A 20,277-nucleotide genomic window follows, 5' to 3' on the forward strand; every position below is an offset into this window, starting at 1 on the left:
AGGAGGTTATGTATGGACTCTCCTTCCTTGGAGGTTTTTATGCAGAGGTTGGATGGCCATCTATCATGGATGCTTTAGCTGAGATTCCTGCATTGCAGGGGGTTGGACTAGATGACCCATGGTGTCCCTTCCAATTCTGTGTTTCTATGATTCTATTATTGTGTTATTATTAAAATTTATTACCCACCTTCTGCCAGCAGGTCCCAGGGCGGGTTACAACAACCCCAAGATTCAGAATTAAGAACAGTTAAAATACTGTCACTAACTAGCAGTAGGTCCGCAGCAGAGAAAGGGCTTTTCCCCATCCCCCTGCTTCTTTTTTTACCAGAGCTGCCACTGCGCTCCGGCACTGCATCTAGCCTGCAGACTAGAGGTAGGCAACACGCCAGCCCAGAGGTGGAATCTGCCCTCCCCTGCAGAAATCCCCAACAATCAAGAGACTGTTGTCGAGAGGTTTAGAACCCTCTGTGCTGTGATGCGAATTACCAGTGACCCCCCTCCATAGTCATTAGATTGGCAATTTCATGAGCAAGGAGGGGGCAATAGCGCCTCTCCTCAACTTATCTGCAAGGATCTCTGTGTTCTTGTTTAAGTGTGGGGTCAGATCCCCTGCTGTCAAGATGGGCCGTGGGTGACTATGGCCCATGGGGCACAGAGAGGTCAGCGCCTGCTGCCGCAGACCAACGTGCGGGCTGCCCTTTCTTCTCCAGGTACCTACTGCCAGCAGCGAGAGGTGGAAGCCATCACGGAGGGGGTGGAGGAGGACGAGGGCTGCTGCTGCTGCGAGCCGGGCCACCTGCCGCGCATGCTGAGCTTCAACGCAGCCTTTGGGCAGCGCTGGCTGGCCTGGGAGGTGGCTGCCACCAAGTACGTCCTGGAGGGCTACAGCATCAGCGACAACAACGCCGCCTCCATGCTCCAGGTCTTCGATCTTCGGAAGATCCTCATCACTTATTACGTCAAGGTGAACCTCGTTGCCCGGGAGGGGAGATCTGTACTACTGAACTTCTGGGTTGTTAGTAATGGTCGTTACGTCACAATAGTTTTGTTTTTCTAAAAATGAAAAGGTTGGTTGAAAGAGGTTGGTGCCTTCAGCAGGCACCGGAAAAGCAACAGAGATGGTCGGTGCTGTTTTTCTAGAAAAAGAGGTGCCAGAACTCACCAGGAACATCTCCCTCGTTCTTTTAGAATGGCAATGGCACCCACCTGAGAGGTGTTGGAACTGAGTTCCGGGGGGAGCGGGGAGCCCTGGAAACAGTGCATATCTAATATTTACCAGACAGAATTCCCAAAGGAATTGGTTGGTATTAGAGGGTTCCCTTTTCCCATTGCATTTGGACAGTGAAATCTCCGCCTAACAAGCCAACAGGCGTGAGCTTCATGCAGTCACTTTGGTCTTAGGAATGGGGTCTTTACTGTGGAGCTTCCCCCCCCCCCATCTGTATCAGACAGATGCCGCCTCTGTTAACTTTCTCTTGAGACCTTCCTTTTCCAACAAGCCTTTTAAATGGAGGTTTTTCTCCCAGTCTAATATTGGACTTGTTTTTTGTTGATATTTTGATTGTTGGCTGCTTTGGGATGTTTCATTGGAATCGATTCATATCATAAAACAGAAGTTTGGAGCAGGGTTTCCCAAACTTGGGTCTCCGTTTTGGGACTACAATTCCCATCATCCTTGACCACTGGTCCTGCTAGCTAGGGATGATGGAAGTTGTAGTCCCAAAACAGCTGGAGAGAGACCCAAGTTTGGGAAACCCTGGTTTAGAGAAACAGTCACAGGAAGTCTTGCAGCATGCTGACATCCCTCCGCTTCCATCCTTTGTGATCACTTCCACCTTCCCTTTGGCAGAGCATCATCTATTATGTGACTGGCTCTCCAAAGCTCGAGGAGTGGCTGGGCAACGAGGGGATCCAGGAGGCCCTCCGGCCCTGCACCTCTCTGAACTACGCAGACAGCGACCCCACCTTCAACCTCAACATAGACGAGGATTACGATCACCGCATGGCAGGCATCACCCTGGCTTCCTTCTGCAACATCTACCTCGACTGGATCCAGTACTGTGCTAGCCGCAGGGAGAAGGTGAGTCATGGGCTGTTGTGGGTAGGGGAGGTGTCGTAGGAGAGAAATGGTTGCTCACTCTCTTAAAAAAAAGGAGGTGCCTGTGGTTCCGCCTGGTTCTCCTGGAAGTCTTCCCAAACCCCCAATCCCATATGTGTGTGGGCTGCTCAGAGTCTTCCAGAGATGGAGTAATTAGTAATAATAACTTTATTATTTAAATGCCGCCCATCTGAGTCTCCCTCTCCTGCTGCAACAAGCTGTCCTCCACCCTGGTCTCCAAGAACAAGCAGCATAATGAGGAGGGCAGAACAGAGACCAGATGTGTGCAGACACAGTTTGAGACTGCTTGGGAAACATCTGGGGGAGGAGGAGCCTTCAAAGGGGTGGAAGGTTGGGACCTTCAGTCTTGGCAGCTGCTCCATAAGGGCAAGAAATGTTGCTGAGCTGCATGCCATTTCCTTGAATAAAGAGTTAACTTCACTGACAACCCTGACTCTGCTTCTTCGTGCTGACCTGCATCTGACTCCAGCCCTGACAAATGCAGATTCTGTGCGTGGGCCCCGTTCTACCTCCCATACCTCTGTGTTTCTTTTCTTTCTTTCCTTGCAGCCGGTGGACCGGGAGTGGAACTCCCCTCTGGTCACCCTGTGCTTTGGGCTCTGCATCCTGGGGCGCCGGGCCTTGGGCACTGCCTCCCACAGCATGTCAGCCAGGTGAGACCAGGTTTGATTGGAATGCTTTGCCAAACAGGTTTATATTATTGTTTGCCTAGCAAGGCAGCATAATAATAATAATAATAATAATAATAATAATAATAATATAGTCATTCCTTGGATCCTGAACGCCTTGCTACTTGGAATTTTTTGGCTCCCAAACGCCACAAACCCGGAAGTGACTGTTCCAGTTTGCAAATGTTCTTTGGAACCCGAACATCCGACGGGGGTTCCGCAGCTTCCGATTGGCTGCAGGAGCTTCGTTTTGGAAGCCGAACGGACTTCTGGAATGGATTCCGTTCGACTTCCAAGGTATGACTGTACAGTGGTACCTCTAGTTCCGGACACAATCCATTCCGGGGTGCTGTTTGCACCCCGAAAAGTCCGCAACTAGAGCGGCGCTTCTGCGCAAGGGCAGAGCACTTCCAGGTTTTTCGCGTTCGCAACCCGAAAAGCCGCAACGTGAAGCAAACGCAACAAGAGGTATGACTGTATAGGGAACAACTGCTAAAGACTCCTGCCTGTGTGGCCTGCCTGAACAACATAGCTCAGCCTCTTAATCTAAGGCTCTTAATCATGGCATGAGCCTCTTAATTTTAGGGTCGTAGGTTTGAACCCCACATTGGGCAAAACAATTCCTACATTGCAGGGGGTTGAACTAGATAATAATAATTTTTATTATTTGTACCCCACCCATCTGACTGGGTTTCCCCAGTCCCTTCCAACTCTGCAATTTCATGATTCCTCCTTCCCTCCCTCCCTCCCTCCTTCTTTCTCTGCAGCCTGGAGCCCTTCCTGTACGGCCTGCATGCACTGTTCAAGGGGGACTTCCGAATCACTTCACCCCGCGATGAGTGGGTCTTTGCTGACATGGACCTGCTGCATCATGTGGTGGCACCCGGAGTGCGCATGTCACTCAAGCTACACCAGGTGTGCCTTTGCCCCGCATCAGAACATTAAGTACAAGCATCAGAAGCTGCCAGACCGTGTCATAGACTGGCTGGAGGCAGGGGAGTGGGAGAAACCAGCTGGGGAACCCCCAGGGGAAGAAGGCTCAGAGCCAGGGGTGCTCCTTCCCTGTCTCGCCCCTTGCAATACAGCATTGCCTCTCTTCCTCTTCAAGGACCATTTCACCTCCCCGGATGAGTACGACGACCCAGCTGTGTTGTACGACGCCATACGGTCGAACGAGGAGAAGATGGTGATCTCACACGAGGGCGACCCCGCTTGGCGCAGTGCCATCCTCACCAACACACCTGCCCTGCTGGCCCTGCGACACGTGATGGACGACGCCAGCGATGAGTACAAGATTATCATGCTCAACAAGCGCTACCTCGGATTCCGGGTCATCAAGGTGGGCAAAATGCTGAGATGGTGTGAGATGGATGGATTTTCCTCTTTCATGGGAGTGGGGGAGAAGCTGAGCTCTGTGGGCAGGGAAGTGTGAGGATGCAGGTAGCGAGAAAAGATTGCCCACGTCAGCATCCACAATGGGAAACAAAAGACAGACCTGTGCATTTGGCTTCACACACCGGACTCACCTGGTTCCTCCGGCTCCTAAAAATAAACTTCTTCATAGCAGCCTTCCTCAACTTGGTGCCCTCCAAATGATGTTGGACTCCAGCTCCCACCTTCCCTGACCACTGACCATGCTGGCTGAGGCTGATGGGAGTTGTAGTCCGAAATATCTTAAGGGCAACAGGGTGGGGAAGTTGGTCCTTATAGTTTGCATCTTTTTCACCATCAGGGTTTTACTGACTTGTGGAAGCTTTCTGTTGAGTCCCCTTCCAGCATTTTGGCTGGCAATAGTTATCCTGTCCACCTTGCACCTTTTTACAGAAGAACATCCTAGCCTCGGTTAACATCTCACCCGACACTGCGTATATCTTTCTGTATACATAAAAATGTAAGGTTGTCGTCATGCGGTCCTCGTTGGAGGATTTGTAGCCCCTCGCCACATCACAATACTGCATTTTCATGAAGTCAGGATTTGGTAGGGGAGCAATAGAGAAGGCCTGCAGTTGCACAACACTAGTGGGCATGGCATAGGAGTGCAAAGGGAGGGACATTGATGGGAAAAACAACAGCAGAGGTTAGAGTAAAGCTGGGCTGGGGAGAAGAAAATGGTGGTTTTAAACAATGACAGAGGTTTGAGTGAAGTATCTTCATACCATGGAATATTTAGGGGTGGGGTTGGTGAGCCTTGTGTGTGTACCCACGCACCCACCCTAGAATAGCTGTTAAAATGACCTCAGAAGGGTTTTCCTACAATGCTTCGGGCGGTGTGAGGAGGCTTGCAAGCGAGAGAGCCTGGAAGTGAGCTGGTGTTGCTCATCCCCACTCCAGTCTTTGAGCCTCTGTCGGGATTACCTGCAAGCATTTGCCAGCCTGAGCTTGCATGCCTGGCATGCCCAGAGGTGCCTTTTGCAGGAAGAGGCATCTCTGGGGAGACAGACCTGCCTGGATCCCGACCAGAAGAGCAGCTGGGTGTGTCACTGACTGAACCAGCAGGGGCAGCAAGACCAAGCAGTTGCAGCGCACCCACATCCATTGCTCAGGCAGTGGCCAGAACTTCTACTATTGGCATGGGTTCTCCTGGGACTTGTGCAGAGATTCCGGGTTCAGAAGGTGAAACACTGCAAAGAAGAGAACGTTGAGGAGCTAATTTGTGCCTTTTGGTGGATGCCCCTTCGACTCCGTCCTGCGCCTAGCTCCCGCTCCCAAAGCTGGAAACTTGCGCTGTGTGCTTCTTGCGGAGCAACGCTTTCCTCCCTCCTTCTGTTCCAGGTGAACCGGGAATGTGTGCGGGGTCTGTGGGCCGGGCAGCAGCAGGAGCTGGTGTTTCTCCGGAACCGGAACCCCGAGCGCGGCAGCATCCAGAATGCCAAGCAGGCCCTGCGCAACATGATCAACTCCTCCTGCGACCAGCCCATCGGATACCCCATCTACGTCTCTCCCCTGACCACATCGTACGCCGGCAGCCACCCGCAGCTGCGCTCGCTGTGGGGGGGCCCCATCAGCTTGCACAATATCTCCGCTTGGTTCATACGAAGCTGGGAGAGGTGAGGCTCTCCCTTGTGTTGTAGGAGGCTCCATGTTTCCCTGCAGCTGGGATGGGGGATACTGTGCCCCTCCCAAATCCTGCAGGCCTCCAGCTAGCATGGCTAGTGACTAGGGCTGATGGGAGTTGGAGGTCAGCAACTTCTGGGGGTTTGAAGGTTCCACTCAGCCATGAAGCTTACAGGGTGACCTTGGGCCAGTCACTGTGTCTCAGCCTTACCTACCTCACAGGGTTGTTGTTGGGGTTAAGTGAGGAGCGGGAGAACCCTGTTCACCACCTTGAGCTCCTTGGAGAAGAAGGTGGAATATAAATGTGCATATATATACGCCATATTTTCCGGCGTATAAGACGACTGGGCGTATAAGACGACCCCCAACTTTTCCAGTTAAAATATAGAGTTTGAGATATACTCGACCGCAGATTCTCCACCTGGCGTATAAGACGACCCCCGACTTTTAAGAAGATTTTCCTGGATTAAAAAGTAGTCTTATACGCCAGAATATACAGTATATTGTTTCTAGTTTTTAAGAAAATACAAGAACCTTTAAACATTCAGCAGTACATCTGATGGTGTTTGTTCCATCCATTGACTTTGGACATAAGCTTACACATTCAGTGCTCAAACGGATTACTTAACATAACCTCTCCACTGTGCAGACGGAGCAGTTGGTATAACAAAGTCTTGATTTTGGCCATTAACATAGTTTTAAAAAGGGGTCCACGTTTCTTGGAAGGTGCCTCTTTTCATTATGCCTTTAATTTCCCTCCTGTGTCTGCTGAGACCCTCAAACATCGCTGTATCCCACACATTATTTTTCCATATGTTTAGGGGTATTTCAGTCTGGCTCTTCCATTGTTGAGCTAACTGTGTGGCACTCAGGAAGAAGCCTACTAGTTCTCTGTAGTGCAGGGTGGAGCCTATTTCCGAAGATAGTAGGGCCAAGGCAAGAATAAATGCAATCAATAAATAAAATTCAAGGTTGGGGGGGGGGGAGGTCTTGGCAACTAGAAGAACAGGGTGGGCACTAACCAGCACAGCTATTCCCTTTGCTTGCACCCCTACCTGCTCAACACCTGTCCCAATTTCACCCTCTGTTTCACAGGTTGCAGAAAGGCTGTGGGGCTGGTTGCAATAGCGGAGGGAACATTGAGGATTCGGACTGCGGTGGCGGCTCTTCCTCCCTCAGCAATAATCCCACCGTGCACGGGTCTCAGGCTCCTGGGAGCACCGCTCACAGTGTGGGCACAGGGGCTGCAAACCCCGCCGAACCCGTCATCACCACTGCCCAGCCTCAGGCAGGTAAGGAGGACCCCGCCCCCGCAGATGCGACATGGCTTTTGGTGAAAGGATGGGGCACAATAGGAGTGAACACAGCGGGTTGGGGTGGGAGTCAGAGAGGACGAGGTTTTGGAAACGGGAGGAGGGCTGGGATTCCAGCAGAAGGAGAGCATGCTGGATGGAAAACCTGCAACAGCACTCCCCCCCCCCCCAACCTGCAGACACTGTCTTCTTCTTTTTTTGTTAAATAATTTTTATTAATTTTCAATTACGAAAATCCAATATGTGCCATATTATATTAATACCAAATAGCAATACCAATTCAAATACAAATAAATTACATAGCCAGTTATAAATTTTGTGTGGCTTCCCACATGCTGTATACTTCAAGGTCTGATTCCCTTTAATTCTGCCTCCAGACTGTTGCTCAGACCAAATACAATCCATTCTTGATAAAGTCCCTTATACCACAGCTACAGTGATTAACTTCAGTTCGCATTAACACATATAGTAATTTGTAAATTCGCAAATGAAGTTCTCCTTTCTTCTTCCTGTTTGAGGTTTTCATTTCCATCAATTGTTCCTTTATTTCTTTATCAAATATTATGTCCCTATTAGTTATTCCTGATCTCCTTTGTGCCTTACGGCTTCTGTTGACTCAGAGTTACTCTGGAGAGGTCACTCCCTTTATTCTCACTGCAGACACTGCCTTCGACCATGGAAGAAGAACATAGCCAACATGGCTAAAAGCTATTGACAGCCTTTTAAAACAAAAACAAAATTTTATTGGTTTTTAAACATATAACCATTAAACACTTATCCATAAGTACATGTAATGATGCTTGTTCTATCCATTGATTTCGGACGTAAACTTACACGCTCAGTGTTCAAGCATATTTCTTAATGTATAGCCATTGGTAGCCTTATCCTCCCTGAATTTTGTCCAATGCCCTTTCAATAAGAGGCCTCGGTGCATGCTCAGGGCTGCTCGTCCCTCGAGGCTTGTCCTGTCACATCGCTGTGGTGGCCACGTTGCTGTTCTTATCTCTGCAGAACTAGAGTCCGGCCTTCCTCTGCCTCCGAGCCAAAGCTGGCTGGTCCAGCCCCAGCCGGCGGGCCCCTTGCTGAGCCAGGGCGAAGGACGGCCCCCACCCACGCCGGCTGCATCGTGGCCCCCCGGTCCGCATTTCTTGGGAAGCCAGCTTTCCTGCGCCAGCTCCTTGGCTTCTGTGGCTGAGGGGCCGGGACGTGCCCCTCTGCCTCTCCGCCCAGGGCTCGGGGCCCACTCTGCATTTGCCTACGAGGGCCTCTGTGGCAAATGGAGCCTGCCCAGCCGCAAGGGACTGAACGGGCTGGGCGGGAGCGAGAGCGACGTCCCCCCTGGAACACCCTCGCCCCGCACCAAGGACAACGCTGCTCTATCATCTCCCGCTGTGGCTGCGCTGGGGACTCAGGGTGTTGGTGGGAGCCCTAAACCTCAGGTGTGTATTTGCTCACCTCCATTTTTAATAGACTTGCCTTGCCTTTACAGCCCTGCAGAGAGCCAGCAGGAAAGCTTTGCCCTTCAGCTGAATTTCATTGGGCTGCGCCCTCCCTCCCTCCCAATTACAGTGGTACCTCGGGTTAAGAACTTAATTAGTTCTGGAGGTCCGTTCTTAACCTGAAACTGTTCTTAACCTGAAGCACCACTTTAGCTAATGGGACCTCCCGCTTCCGCTGCACCGCCAGAGCACGATTTCTGTTCTTATCCTGAAGCAAAGTTCTTAACCTGAAGCGTTATTTCTGGGTGAGCGGAGTCTGTAACCTGAAGCGTCTGTAACCCGAGGTACCACTGTATTTCCCTTCCTCTTTGTACCCTGACATATCACAAGAAGGCAGGTGTTTTAATAGCTTCGTGGATTCGTAGAGTTGGAAGGGACCCAAGGGTCATTCAGTCCCAACTCCCTGCAATGCAGGAATCTCTGCTAAGGCACTTTGTGTTTTCTTTCATTGTTATGAACCATCTTGGATCCCACTGCACGGAAAGCCAGGATATAAAATTAAGTAATAAACAAATTGATAAAATGGTGGGAAATAGCCAGTCTGCTCCCTCTGCAGGACAGCCAGTTCTTTCGAGTTTCTGAAATAACAGGGAATTGGTCTTCAGCCATTGTCCCTTCTGCCTGTTCTATAAACTTCTACCCAGCAGCCTTATAGCCAGTGTTCTTTGGGAATTCTAAAAAACTGAAAGATCAGTGCCATTTCAAAAGTCCAGTCCGCCATCTTGATCCAAAATGGCACCCAGTTTATCCAAGCATGGATAAGAACCTGCTGCTTGATCTCGGGAACCATCAGGCAAAAGCTTGGTTACGATATGGGGGCACCTGGCCAAGAACATGTGACACCATTGTGAAAACATCTGCATGGACTGCCCATCTGCTGCTGAGCCAGGCTTAAGGTCCTTGTATTAATTTACAATGCCCCCAACCACTTAGGTCCAGCATTCAAAATTCGCCAGGTGCATTCTGCACCTGGCTATCAGCTACTTGCGACCAAGTGAAGATGCCCGGGCACCAGGATGGCGCTTGACATCTCCACCATCTGGAGGTGCATGCCTGGGGTCTTTGGGTCTTGGCCGTTTTCACACACCAGCAACACATCCTGTAGAATTTTATCCATTTATATTTTATCCCAAATGAATTTCAGGAACCAAAAAGTTGTACTGAATATGACTTCCGAGCCGCCTGGCCCCAAAATGGCAACTAGGCATTCCTTTTTGGCAACCGTAACCCTGGTTTAAGAAGCCGTTTGGCACCTGGCTTATATACCTGCGTTTCTAACACTGCTTAGGCGCAGGGTATTCAGGGCTATCCCAGCTCAATCACTGAGATCATCTGCAGGAGCATCATTGGTTGTTCCCCAAATTGGTAAGACTCATTTGACAACAGCAAGAAATCCTTTAGTCTCATTGGCCTAGTCCTGTGGAATGTTCTGCCAAGAAGAGTATTTTAGTTGTGTAGTCAGTCCTCATTTTGATTCTGTTGTATAGGTGTTGTTGTTGTTTTTTAAAAAAAATACAGTTGCAATGCCATTTCTGGCCTTTACTTTTAGACTGCTCTGATATCTAACAGAGGAAGGATGGTTTAAAAATATTTTAATAAAATAGTACAATTAATAATTTAATTTAATAATTGGGATGTGGGTGGCGCTGTGGTTTAAACCACTGAGCCTAGGGCTTGCCGATCGGAAGGTCGGCGGTTCGAATCCCTGCGATGGGGTGAGCTCCCGTTGCTCGGTCCCAGCTCCTGCCCACCTAGTACAGTCATACCTCGTGTTGCGTATGCCCCATGTTGCGTACGTTCAAGTTACGGACCTCCATGACCCGGAAGTCCTCCACAGAGCGTGCACGATGTGTGGGTGCGCAGAAGCGTTCTGTGCACTTTGCGCATGCGCAGAAGCGCAAAAACTCGCAAACTTCCGGGTTTTTTCTTTTTGTTCGTTCACATTACGTACGCCCGGGTTACATGGCGCGACCTGGAATGGATCGCGTACATAACACGGGGTACCACTGTAGTTTGAAAGCACGTCAAAGTGCAAGTAGATAAATAGGTACCGCTCCGGTGGGAAGCTAAACAGCGTTTCCGTGCGCTGATCTGGTTCGCCAGGAGCGGCTTAGTCATGCTGGCCACATGACCCAGAAGTTGTACGCCGGCTCCCTTGGCCAGGAAAGCGAGATGAGCCCCGCAACCCCACAGTCGTTTGCGACTGGACCTAACGGTCAGGGGTACCTTTACCTTTAACTTTTACAATTAATAAATGTCAAATTCAGCATTCTGAAGTCAGATCGCTAGCCCAGGAAAAGGTGCTCTTACAATCTTAACTGGTGGGTGGGGCCTACAGCTCAAGAGTGGGGAATCTGCTCCCTTCCCTGCCCCATAGTTGCTGACCACTGGCTCCTGGGAGTTGGAATCCAACCGTTTGTACATCCAACTCAAGACATTGTTGTCTTAAGAAGCTTTCCCTGTTGTGTGGTCCAATCCTTTATGCAACGCGAGGGACATACCTGCAGAAATTGTTTCATTGCTTTAGAACTTGTGAAGCTGGCTTTATTGGCTTTAGACTTCGTCAAAACGATTTTATTGCTCATGCTTTTGTGTGCTCATTGTTTATTGAATTGATTTATAACCCACCCTTCCTCCCGAAGGAGCTCAGGGTTGTGGAAACAAAAGTGACAAAACATTAAAACAATTAAAGCTTTATTTAGTTACATTTGCGTTGATGAATTTATGCTGGGAAGCGGCCCATACATACATAAAGACAAATAAATAACATTTGGAGGGCAGTGCAGGTTGCCCACTCGTGCTTTAGGGGAATGTTCGGGAGGACCTAATCTCAGATATAATGCCTATGGCTAATGAGAGGAGAGAGAGAAAAAAACAACAATGATATTCTTCCTTCACCACCCCAGCCAGGTGGCTGGGCTCAGCGTGGTGCCATCCTTAGCTCTGCAATCCTCTTAGTGCTAATGGAAAGCTATTAGGCCAGCTCCCCCTCCCCCATAAACAACAAGGAGGGGGGTGTATTTTGAAGGTCAGGAGGAGGATTTGCCAGCCATTTGCAGACAGTGTGCATTGTGGTGTCTGGATGAATCCCTTGGGTCCTAACCCTTGTCTCCCTCCCCCCCAGCTCCAACCACAGCCGCATCCTCTCCTCTCCCCAACTCTTTGTAGCTCAGGCCCCCTTCCGAGGCCAGTTGGAATTCTGGTATTCTTTCCACTCAAATCCCCCCAGCGGCGTAAAGAATCAGAAAGCATAATAATTTTGGTACTGGTTTACATTGCAAGGTATTAAAGGGTAAAAAACACACACCCCAGTCTAACCAAAAAAATGGAATAATACCAAATCCTGCCGTTCTCCTTTCCTACTGGGTAATTTTTATGCCAAAGGATGTTTAAGATGAAAAGTGAAATCCTATGCAGGTCTACTCAAAGGTCGCCCCAGTTGAATTCAGTGGGGCTTAATCTGTCTTGGGCAGGCTTGTAATACGAACTGAGTACTGTTTCTCTAAATATCTGATATACTAATGTGGACACCTTTCTTCTTTCTCTCTTTTCTCTCTCTCAGCCCTCTATCCCAGGACCAGTCCCTGAGGCCACCAGCGACTCCACGCCCCCCTTGCCTCTGGAACCATCAATGACACCCGGAGGGAACTGCAGCCCCCCAGAACCTGCCCCAGTTGTGGCTGAGTGGGAGAGGCAGCGAGAGGAAGAGGAGAGCCCAGCAGCCGTGCAGCCCCTCCTAGAACACCAGTACTGAGTGGGGTGGGGCGGGGCTGTTTCATCTCCTACAGAATTACGGGCTGGTCCCGTTTGACTCTTACTCTGCCGCCCCCCTTTTTTGGGGGGGGGAATGCACTCTGATTCCGCTTTCCCTCATTCAGGACCATGGACAGCAATAAGGGGAGTGGGGGCTGCTCCTTTCATGCCCTGCTACAGCCTTCTGTGCCCCCATTTCTTGCCTCGCCTCCCTCCTTGCCTGCAGGGGCAGGCTCAGTCTACCCGAAAGGTTAGAGGAGGGGGGAGGACCCCATGCACTGCCCCCTTTTTCTCTCCCACAACCGCTGCACAGGGACCCACCTTGGACACTAACTTTGTACTAGTGACACTCAAGGACATTTTTCTTTTCTTTTCTGCCGTCGTTCCTTGGGCGCATTTTTGTTTGTTTGTTTTTATTTTCCTCTTTACACCCCCCCCCATCCCTGGATCCTGGATTTTTGGTTGGTATAAAAATTAAAAATGCAGGAAAAAAACGACAACAGCCATCCACCTGTGTATCATGTTTTGTAACCTTGCGGTGGGTGGCGGGGAACCAAATATTTGCATGAGGATGGAGAAGAGGGGTGGTGGGTTCTGCATCTCCTTCACTGGTCCCTCTTTCCTTGAGTAAGAGCAGCTGCTTTCCTCCTCTTCCAGAGTGGGGTTCTGCCCCCCTGCGCCTCTTTCAAACTGATTCTGGATTTGTCCGCCCTTCTTACAGGCAGATCATAGGTGTTCACACCTGAGACCTTTTTAGAAATCCACCGTGTATGATGGAAAATGCAAGGCAGAAGTGGGGGAAAGGGGAAACTTGAGAACTGATTCCACACACACCACCCTAAATTTAATCCCAGTTGCAAAGATGGGGGCCTTGTTTGCCTAGGAATGGATGGAGAGAGGGTCTTGCTGCTGGCGGTGGGGGAAGAAGGACTGCAACTGAACTTACCTATGCATTGGCAATGTGAAGAAGAGGAGGTGTTTTTCTGTGCTAGAGTCCTTACCAACCCCAGTTTCGTGTATGTTTCGGGAACTTGCCTTGCACTTGTTCTTCGCTCCAGAGCATCTTCCCGAAACAGCCCCCCAGCCACCCCGTTGCCCTTAGTGTGTCATGATGGTGCTGATTTGCTTCTTTTTTGGGAGGGGGGGTGTTCAGGGTGGGTGACTTCAAAGCCCTCGCCTCCTGGAGGAAACATAGCTGTGTTGGCCACATAAAATATTCCAGATGAATAAAACAGGGGGAGTTAATTACAAACTGTTTGGGGGGGGGGGGGAGAATGAGGTCTGTCCTCCCCCCCCCCAACGTGGTGTACACTCTCTGTGTCTTTATCATCCTCAAAATCAGAGTGCAAACTCAAGTCTTGGCGTTGTCTTCGCGAGGGTGGGAGCGGTACTCAAAAGTACTCTGCACATGTTCAGAATCTCGCTCCTCTTGTCCTAGAAACGAAAGAAGCCGTGCTTTCCTGCTAGCCGCCACTCTTCTTTCCCCCCCCCCCCCGCGCTTTGTGAGTCCTCCCTGGCGTTGTGTGACGCCGCAAAGCGCCCCCTCCTTCCTCCCCAATCTGGGTCTCTCCGCCCCCGATTGAGAGGAGGAAGGAGGAGAGGGCGGTGCCAGGGCCGCAGGGAGCGGAGCGGGGGCGGGCGCCCGGCCGGGAGGGGACACGCGGGGCGAGCGGCGGCGGCGGCAGCAGCAGCGTCCGGTTGGGTTGCAGAGCTGGAGCGCGGACGGGCGTGGAGAGGTAGGCAGGCGGCGGCGGCGGCCGGGCCAGTTCCGTCCTGTGCGCCCTGGCCGCGCGTCATGCGCTCCGGCACGTGGATCGGGCTCCAGGCGGCGGCGGGCGGGGAAGGAGAGGGAAGCGAAGCTTGGCGGCACCTCCGCCCTGACTGAGCCCGGGGGGAGAAGTCGTGGTGGGTAGAGGTGGGCTGGAAGGGGCAGAGAGAGAGAGAGAGGCTCGGCCGCTTCTCCAAATCAGGGCTTGCCGATTCTAACGGGGCGGGGGAAAGATGGATGGGTGCTGGTCTTAATGCATTGGCTGCCTGGGAAAGAGATCGCCTCCATTGAAGCGTTTTAAGGACATCCTTCTCTCTCCCCGCCCCGGGAAATGCAAGCGAGGCAAACTCCCCGGTCGTAAAGCGCGCAGCGGGCGTTTTCACACAATACCGTGCACGTTGCACCTCGTTGCGCCCTCAAATCCCAGCACCGAGAAGAGGGCATTTGCGAGGCACGCGCGCACACGGACGCAACCTGCACCAGGAGCCGGGCTGTTACATAGAGCAAGGCAGACGGGGCGCGCACACGCGCAGCGCAGGCGCTCACCCGCAGAACAGGCTCCCGGCTCCCGGCTCCCCTCCGCTATTGTGTGACAAAAGACCCAACTCTCCCGTGCTTAAGCTCGGCTTCGGGCGGGGCGCGGGGGCTTCTTCCCGGTATACGTCAAGACACGAGGCAAGGGGCGCAAGAGCATGTGCAGAGTGCTCTCGCTCCAGCCGGCGGCCATGGTTGGGCAGCCACTCGCAGGCAGGATTCCCTTTGTGTGTTTGATTCCCTCAATGAGCTCCTCGCTACTTTTATTCCTACAACAACCTTGCGAGGTCGGTTAGATCTGAAAAGGAAGTGAAGGGCCCAAGGTCACCCAGAGAGCTTTGTGAAGCTGCACCTTCCCCAATTGTAGTCAAGGCAGTCATAGTCTGTCCACCATGCTGGGGATATAAACTGGGGGCCGAAATGTTCCCATGGAAGTGAATCTAGGAAGCACCACTTAATGATGGGAACTGCAGCAGGGACACTGGGAAGACAATGATATCTAGAGGCCTCTGTTGTTTAGGAAGGAGATTGAGTGGCCTGAACTCTGTGGCCGTCTCTAGGACACTGCTGGCTGCTGTGTTTAGATTTGGAGCCCCCCCCCCCCCCGCCCTACAAATCAGCTACTCCTTCACACCTTTCTGCCTTTGACAATGCTTAAGAACATAGGCAGCTGCCTTATTCCTAGTCAGATCATTTGGCCATTAGGCCTAGCATTGTCTGCCCTGCAAGTTCTTCTCCATCACCTGTTTACTCCGACCTTTAGAGAAACCAGGGAATGAAAACTTGGACCATGATCTGCATGCCAGGCAGGTGTTCTGCCTCTTGAGTTTGGTCCCTTCCTGATACCCTTCAGTTATTAATGGTCCTTACTTGCAGTTGTCTGAGAACATCTGCTTGGAGATCTTGCGCTTGGCCATCATCTTATGTCGAGTGATCTTGGGAATTTAAGTGTCAAGAGCACACAGCACAGTTCAGCAGTGCAGGAGCAAGGATACCATATATAGATATAGATATACCGCTTCATATTTCGGCAGCTAAGTGGTTTTGGAAATCCCAAGGAAAAATAATATTCGTGAGAAATACAAATTCCACATTCAAAACTGAAGAAGACTGATAGTGCTACTAATAAGAACTCCACATTTCAAGTAACACAATTAAATATCTCCAAATATGTCAAAATGCAACGCAATCGCAATATAGCATAAAAAGTCATAATTACCCCCCAAAACGTAAAAGAGTTGCCGGACGTATTCACTTGCATATTTGCACTGCACACAACTAATTGAAACACACAATCCACAATCACTTAGTTCTCTCCTTGCCCACACCATTCCATGCACTCGGTTCTCACTTCAATAAAACACACCCAACATTGAATTAACAAATAGCCAATAATCCTGTGCAAAGGAATTGGACCCGTTTTATGCCTGTCCAGTGTGAAAGTCTCTCTGCACCTTCACACATATAGTTGAATGCACAAAGTCTCCCCAGGAACAGAATTTCAGATCTCAGGGGAACTTACACATGCACGACTACATGTGCAGAGGCCTCCACCCTACAGATGCTTGCAGTTGTCAGGGGAGAGATGGACACGGGAGCTAATAATTGCCCAAACGGACTATAGATGCATTTACACCTGTAGCGGCTTCTCTTTCAAGCATCCTTTCCTTCCTTCACCAGAGGCCTGTTTTTGGCCTGCAGCTCTCATCTGTCCCAGACAGCACAGCATGGCTAGGACAAATGGGAGATGTAGTCAAACACATCTGGAGGGCACCAGGTTGGTAAAGGCTGGAAAAGGTGATTAAACGGGGGGGGGGCGCATTGGCTAATGTCGGAGCCATGGATGGAATCACAGTCGTAGGATGGGACGTGGAAGACTGAAATAGATGTTCAATGTTGTCAGGTGGTTTGCAGGTTTCATGTTGTACCTAGATGAGCTGGGAAGGAGACACATAAAATAGGTTGATCTCCCTTTAATAATAAAAAATTAAACAAAAATTCCAGTTGTTACCTTAGATCTATTTCCATCCTCGGACAGCACAGGCATGTTCCTTGGTAAATGGGGAAACTAGGGATCTTTTGGAGATTAATTTTCAATCGTGTCTCGGTTAAAAAAAGAAACCAGAAACCAGAATGGTTTGCTTTCTCTCGTAGCTGCAGAGAATGGCCTCTTGCAGAAGGAAGTCCCATCTTCAGGGTGGTCTCAGCACCAGTTTAGGATCCTTCTGTAGAACAGCTAAATTTGGTGTTCTCCAAGTCGTACAAAAAGCAAAGGTAGTTTTGTCGGCCCGTAAGAAAAATATAAAGTGATTAGGCCAACTGAAATATTGCAAAATAGTGTGCAAGTTTTGAATTCCCCAGAACTGTTCATCAGGCTTGAATCACTAGATCAGGGGCAGGGAGACTTAGGCCAGGGGGCCAAATATTATCCCCCCCCCCGCCGCCGACATTGCCACACCCTCCTTGAGTACCATTGCCCAGCTGGAGTGTGTCCTTCAGTTGTGGTGATGCTTCTTGCTTGCCATGATGGAGGGATGTGTGCATGACTGTGTAGAAACCTCTGACATCCAAACGAATGAAGACTCTCACCCAGGGCCCCACCCACTTTTACCTCTGGGGTTTGGCCCTTGGGCAGAAAAAGGTTCTGCACTTCTCAGCTAGTTGGGAAACAAAACAGGCACGTGGGAGTCACATCCATGGCTCCTCCCACTTTTGCTTCTGGCCCTGCCCACCACTGGCAAGTGGCCTAGTGAACATGCCTAGGAGCCATGATGGATCCTGACATCTCCACCATCTGGAGGTGCATGCCTGGGGATAATTGGATTTTGACTGTTTTTGCACACAAATACCCCATCCTGTAGAATTCTATCTCTGGAACCAAAATGCTTTTTCTGTGCAGCCTGAGCAGGGGTCTGAGTAGGCCAATAGATATGTGGACTGTCCCTAGATCAAGTGACTTTTCTTCTTTCAGTTCTCAGAAGTTCTTAAGTTAGCTCAAGGTGGTCATCTGAACTAGCCAGATGTTTAACTAAGAATCAATCACCATTCAGTCCATCATTTCAAAAATAAGACTTTAGCGCTGTGTTGCCCCAAAATGGCAACTAGACATTCCGTAACCTTGGTTTAAGGATCCATTTGGCCCTTTGTTTATACACCTGAGCTTCTAACGCTGATTTCAAGGGCACAGTCCAGTCCTGTCCCCACCACTCTGTGTCTTTTCAGGCTAAATCTGCTCAGTCCCTTCCACCTTCCCTCCTAGGACTTTGTCTTTCCACCCCACCGGTCCTCCCTATCCCCTTTTCCTGTTTGTCTCTGTCCTTCCTAAAGTGCAGCTCCCAAAACTGGACCCAGGTGAGGTCTGACAAGTGCAGATGTGAGCCACCCTCCTGCTCAAAGGATATTTAAAGTTGGGAGAGGCTGGCGAGGGCAAGGGTTCCTTCGTGGCTTTGGAAGAGACACCTCGAAAGCAATGAGCAGACATGACTGAATCCAACAGCTGGCCCTGGCATCTGTGCGCCTGCTTTAAATTCTAAATTAATTAGTCTAGCATAGGAGGATGTGGTTTTAACTGGTTCCTCATCCGCCTGCCCCTCCCCCCCACATGTAGGAAGCTACTGAGAATTTACGGAGTGGATCTGCTCACTGCTGAGGTGCAAAGACTTTCTTCTGGTCAAAGCCTCTGCCCTGTCATCTCCGATTGCTGGGAGTCAAAGGTCAGAGTCTCCCATCTTGGCTGTTGACTGGCCACCAAACTCAGGGCTGACTTCCTTCCTGGTGGTCAAAGCAAGTTTTGAGGTGGGGGCTTAGCTTAACTCTTCTGCTGGTTATTCTCAGCAATGAAATATTTATTCAGAGGATTTGTATACTTTTCAAGGGGACGGCGTACATGAAATGATTATTTATTTATTTTTTAAAGCATCAATCACAATTCTACAACAGCCACCCCCCAAAAAAGCAGGATGGGGGAAACAATCTCCTTTTGTAAGTTCTGTTTCTGCTTCTCCCCTCTCTTCAGGGCAAATGGTTCTTCAGAATCCCCCCTCGGCTGCATTTTGGGGAAGGAGGGGCCGGATGGTGGCAGCTTCTGCAATGGCGTTTAGCATCCAAACGCTTCGCTCACAATAGCTTTGCAGCAATATTGTAAGGTAGGTTGGCGCTGTTACCATATTGCAAATAGGGGGACTAAGGCTGAGGCAGAGCAAGTTGCTAAAGTGAATTAATGAGTTGAATCAGGGATTTAGGCTGCATCATTCCAAGTGATCATTCCAAGCTGGGTTAGGTACATGGGAAACTGGCCAAACCCTTTGCCCTACTACTGTCTATGCCAGCCTTCCCTCACCTGATGCCCTCCATATGGTTTGGGCTACAACTCCCTTCAGCCCTGGGCAGTAAAGCCAATGGTCAGGGGTTATGGGGCTTGTGGTCCAAAAGATCCGGAGGGCTCTGGATTGGGGAGTTCTAGCTTGCTCTGACTGGTCATTCACTCTCCAGGATCTCAGACGGAGGCAAGTAAAAAATCCAGATATTGTGGGAATTGTATCTAGGACCGTCTACATGTAAAGCAAGCACTGTGCCACTGAGCTACGGTGTCCCTCTGACCTGCTAGGGTTTAATGACAGGCCTCTGGCTCTTGTTTTAACAACCAACACTTTTGCCTATTTGTCTTCAACCCCAGGCATCCTGTAGCATTCAGTTCCACAGGACAACTGGGGGTGTGTGTGTTCTTGTTCTTTGTTGTTGTTAATACAAGGGTTTCCAGACATTGCTGAACATCTTTGCTTGCATCAACCCCAAACGTCTGCAGCCAATGTCCAGGAACGAAGAGAGTTGTAATTCAGCAGCATCTGGAGGGCCACAAGTTCCCCGTCCCTACAAGGCTATATTATTTCCTTTGGCTTTAAATCTCTGTACAGCCTCTGGCGCGTATAGATTAATGAGGTTCTGCAAAGGCACAGCAGACAGAGAAGCACGAGAGGGCTGGGAGACCAAGCGTGAGATCAGCCTTGCTCGGAGGCCTGTGGAGATAAGCAAGCGATCTTTTTCAGCATGCAGCCTCTCATCCCTGACGGATTGCAATAACCTGACCGAGGGCTGGCTCTGGGACTGAGAGTGTCCCCACTACGGTGTTGGCTAGTGGGTTGCTATCCTGTGTGGGTTGAACCCTGGTGATCTCAGCTGGCGATGGAGGCAGGCAGCACTGATCCGTTTGGGAATGGGCAGCCCAGCGAAAAGAGTCTCCCTCTGAATTAACCACCCCGATTCCTCAATCTCAATCTCCATTCCAAGCCTGGATTAAGACCAACCCCTGATGAAAGGTTGTGGTAGCAAATGATGGGGAAGACCATTCTGTGCCCAAGGCCAACATGCCCGCCAGAGGACACTGGGCTGGGCTGGAATCAGGGGTGAGGAGGCACCAGCCCATGGGTCAGACTTGGTCAGCGATTTGAGGTTGGCCTGCAAGGTTGTTTTCCCCAAACCATGCTCACCTGCTCTGCATCATATGCAATTTCAGGTGTGGGGCTGTTTGAGACGTAGCTGGCAGTACGGTCAGTAAGGTGCCTTCCCCATT

General features: G+C 50.4%; 1 protein-coding gene across 2 annotated transcripts in view; it reads left to right on the forward strand.

Annotated features, from left to right (window-relative positions):
- PCNX3 (pecanex 3) overlaps positions 1-12,714 on the forward strand; it is a 48,404-nt gene extending 35,690 nt beyond the window's left edge. For both annotated transcript variants that reach the window (XM_033136419.1, XM_033136420.1), the window contains exons 27-35: positions 711-964; positions 1,850-2,080; positions 2,669-2,772; positions 3,555-3,702; positions 3,896-4,126; positions 5,560-5,834; positions 6,937-7,133; positions 8,166-8,593; positions 12,216-12,714. In XM_033136419.1, coding sequence (XP_032992310.1) covers positions 711-964; positions 1,850-2,080; positions 2,669-2,772; positions 3,555-3,702; positions 3,896-4,126; positions 5,560-5,834; positions 6,937-7,133; positions 8,166-8,593; positions 12,216-12,407 — 2,060 coding nt within the window. In that variant the 3' untranslated portion in view covers positions 12,408-12,714. The remainder of the gene's footprint in view (positions 1-710; positions 965-1,849; positions 2,081-2,668; positions 2,773-3,554; positions 3,703-3,895; positions 4,127-5,559; positions 5,835-6,936; positions 7,134-8,165; positions 8,594-12,215) is intronic.
- Positions 12,715-20,277: the final 7,563 nt, after the last annotated feature.

Source organism: Lacerta agilis, chromosome 17 (assembly GCF_009819535.1).
Source record: "Lacerta agilis isolate rLacAgi1 chromosome 17, rLacAgi1.pri, whole genome shotgun sequence".
In the NCBI taxonomy this organism is placed as follows: domain Eukaryota; kingdom Metazoa; phylum Chordata; class Lepidosauria; order Squamata; family Lacertidae; genus Lacerta; species Lacerta agilis.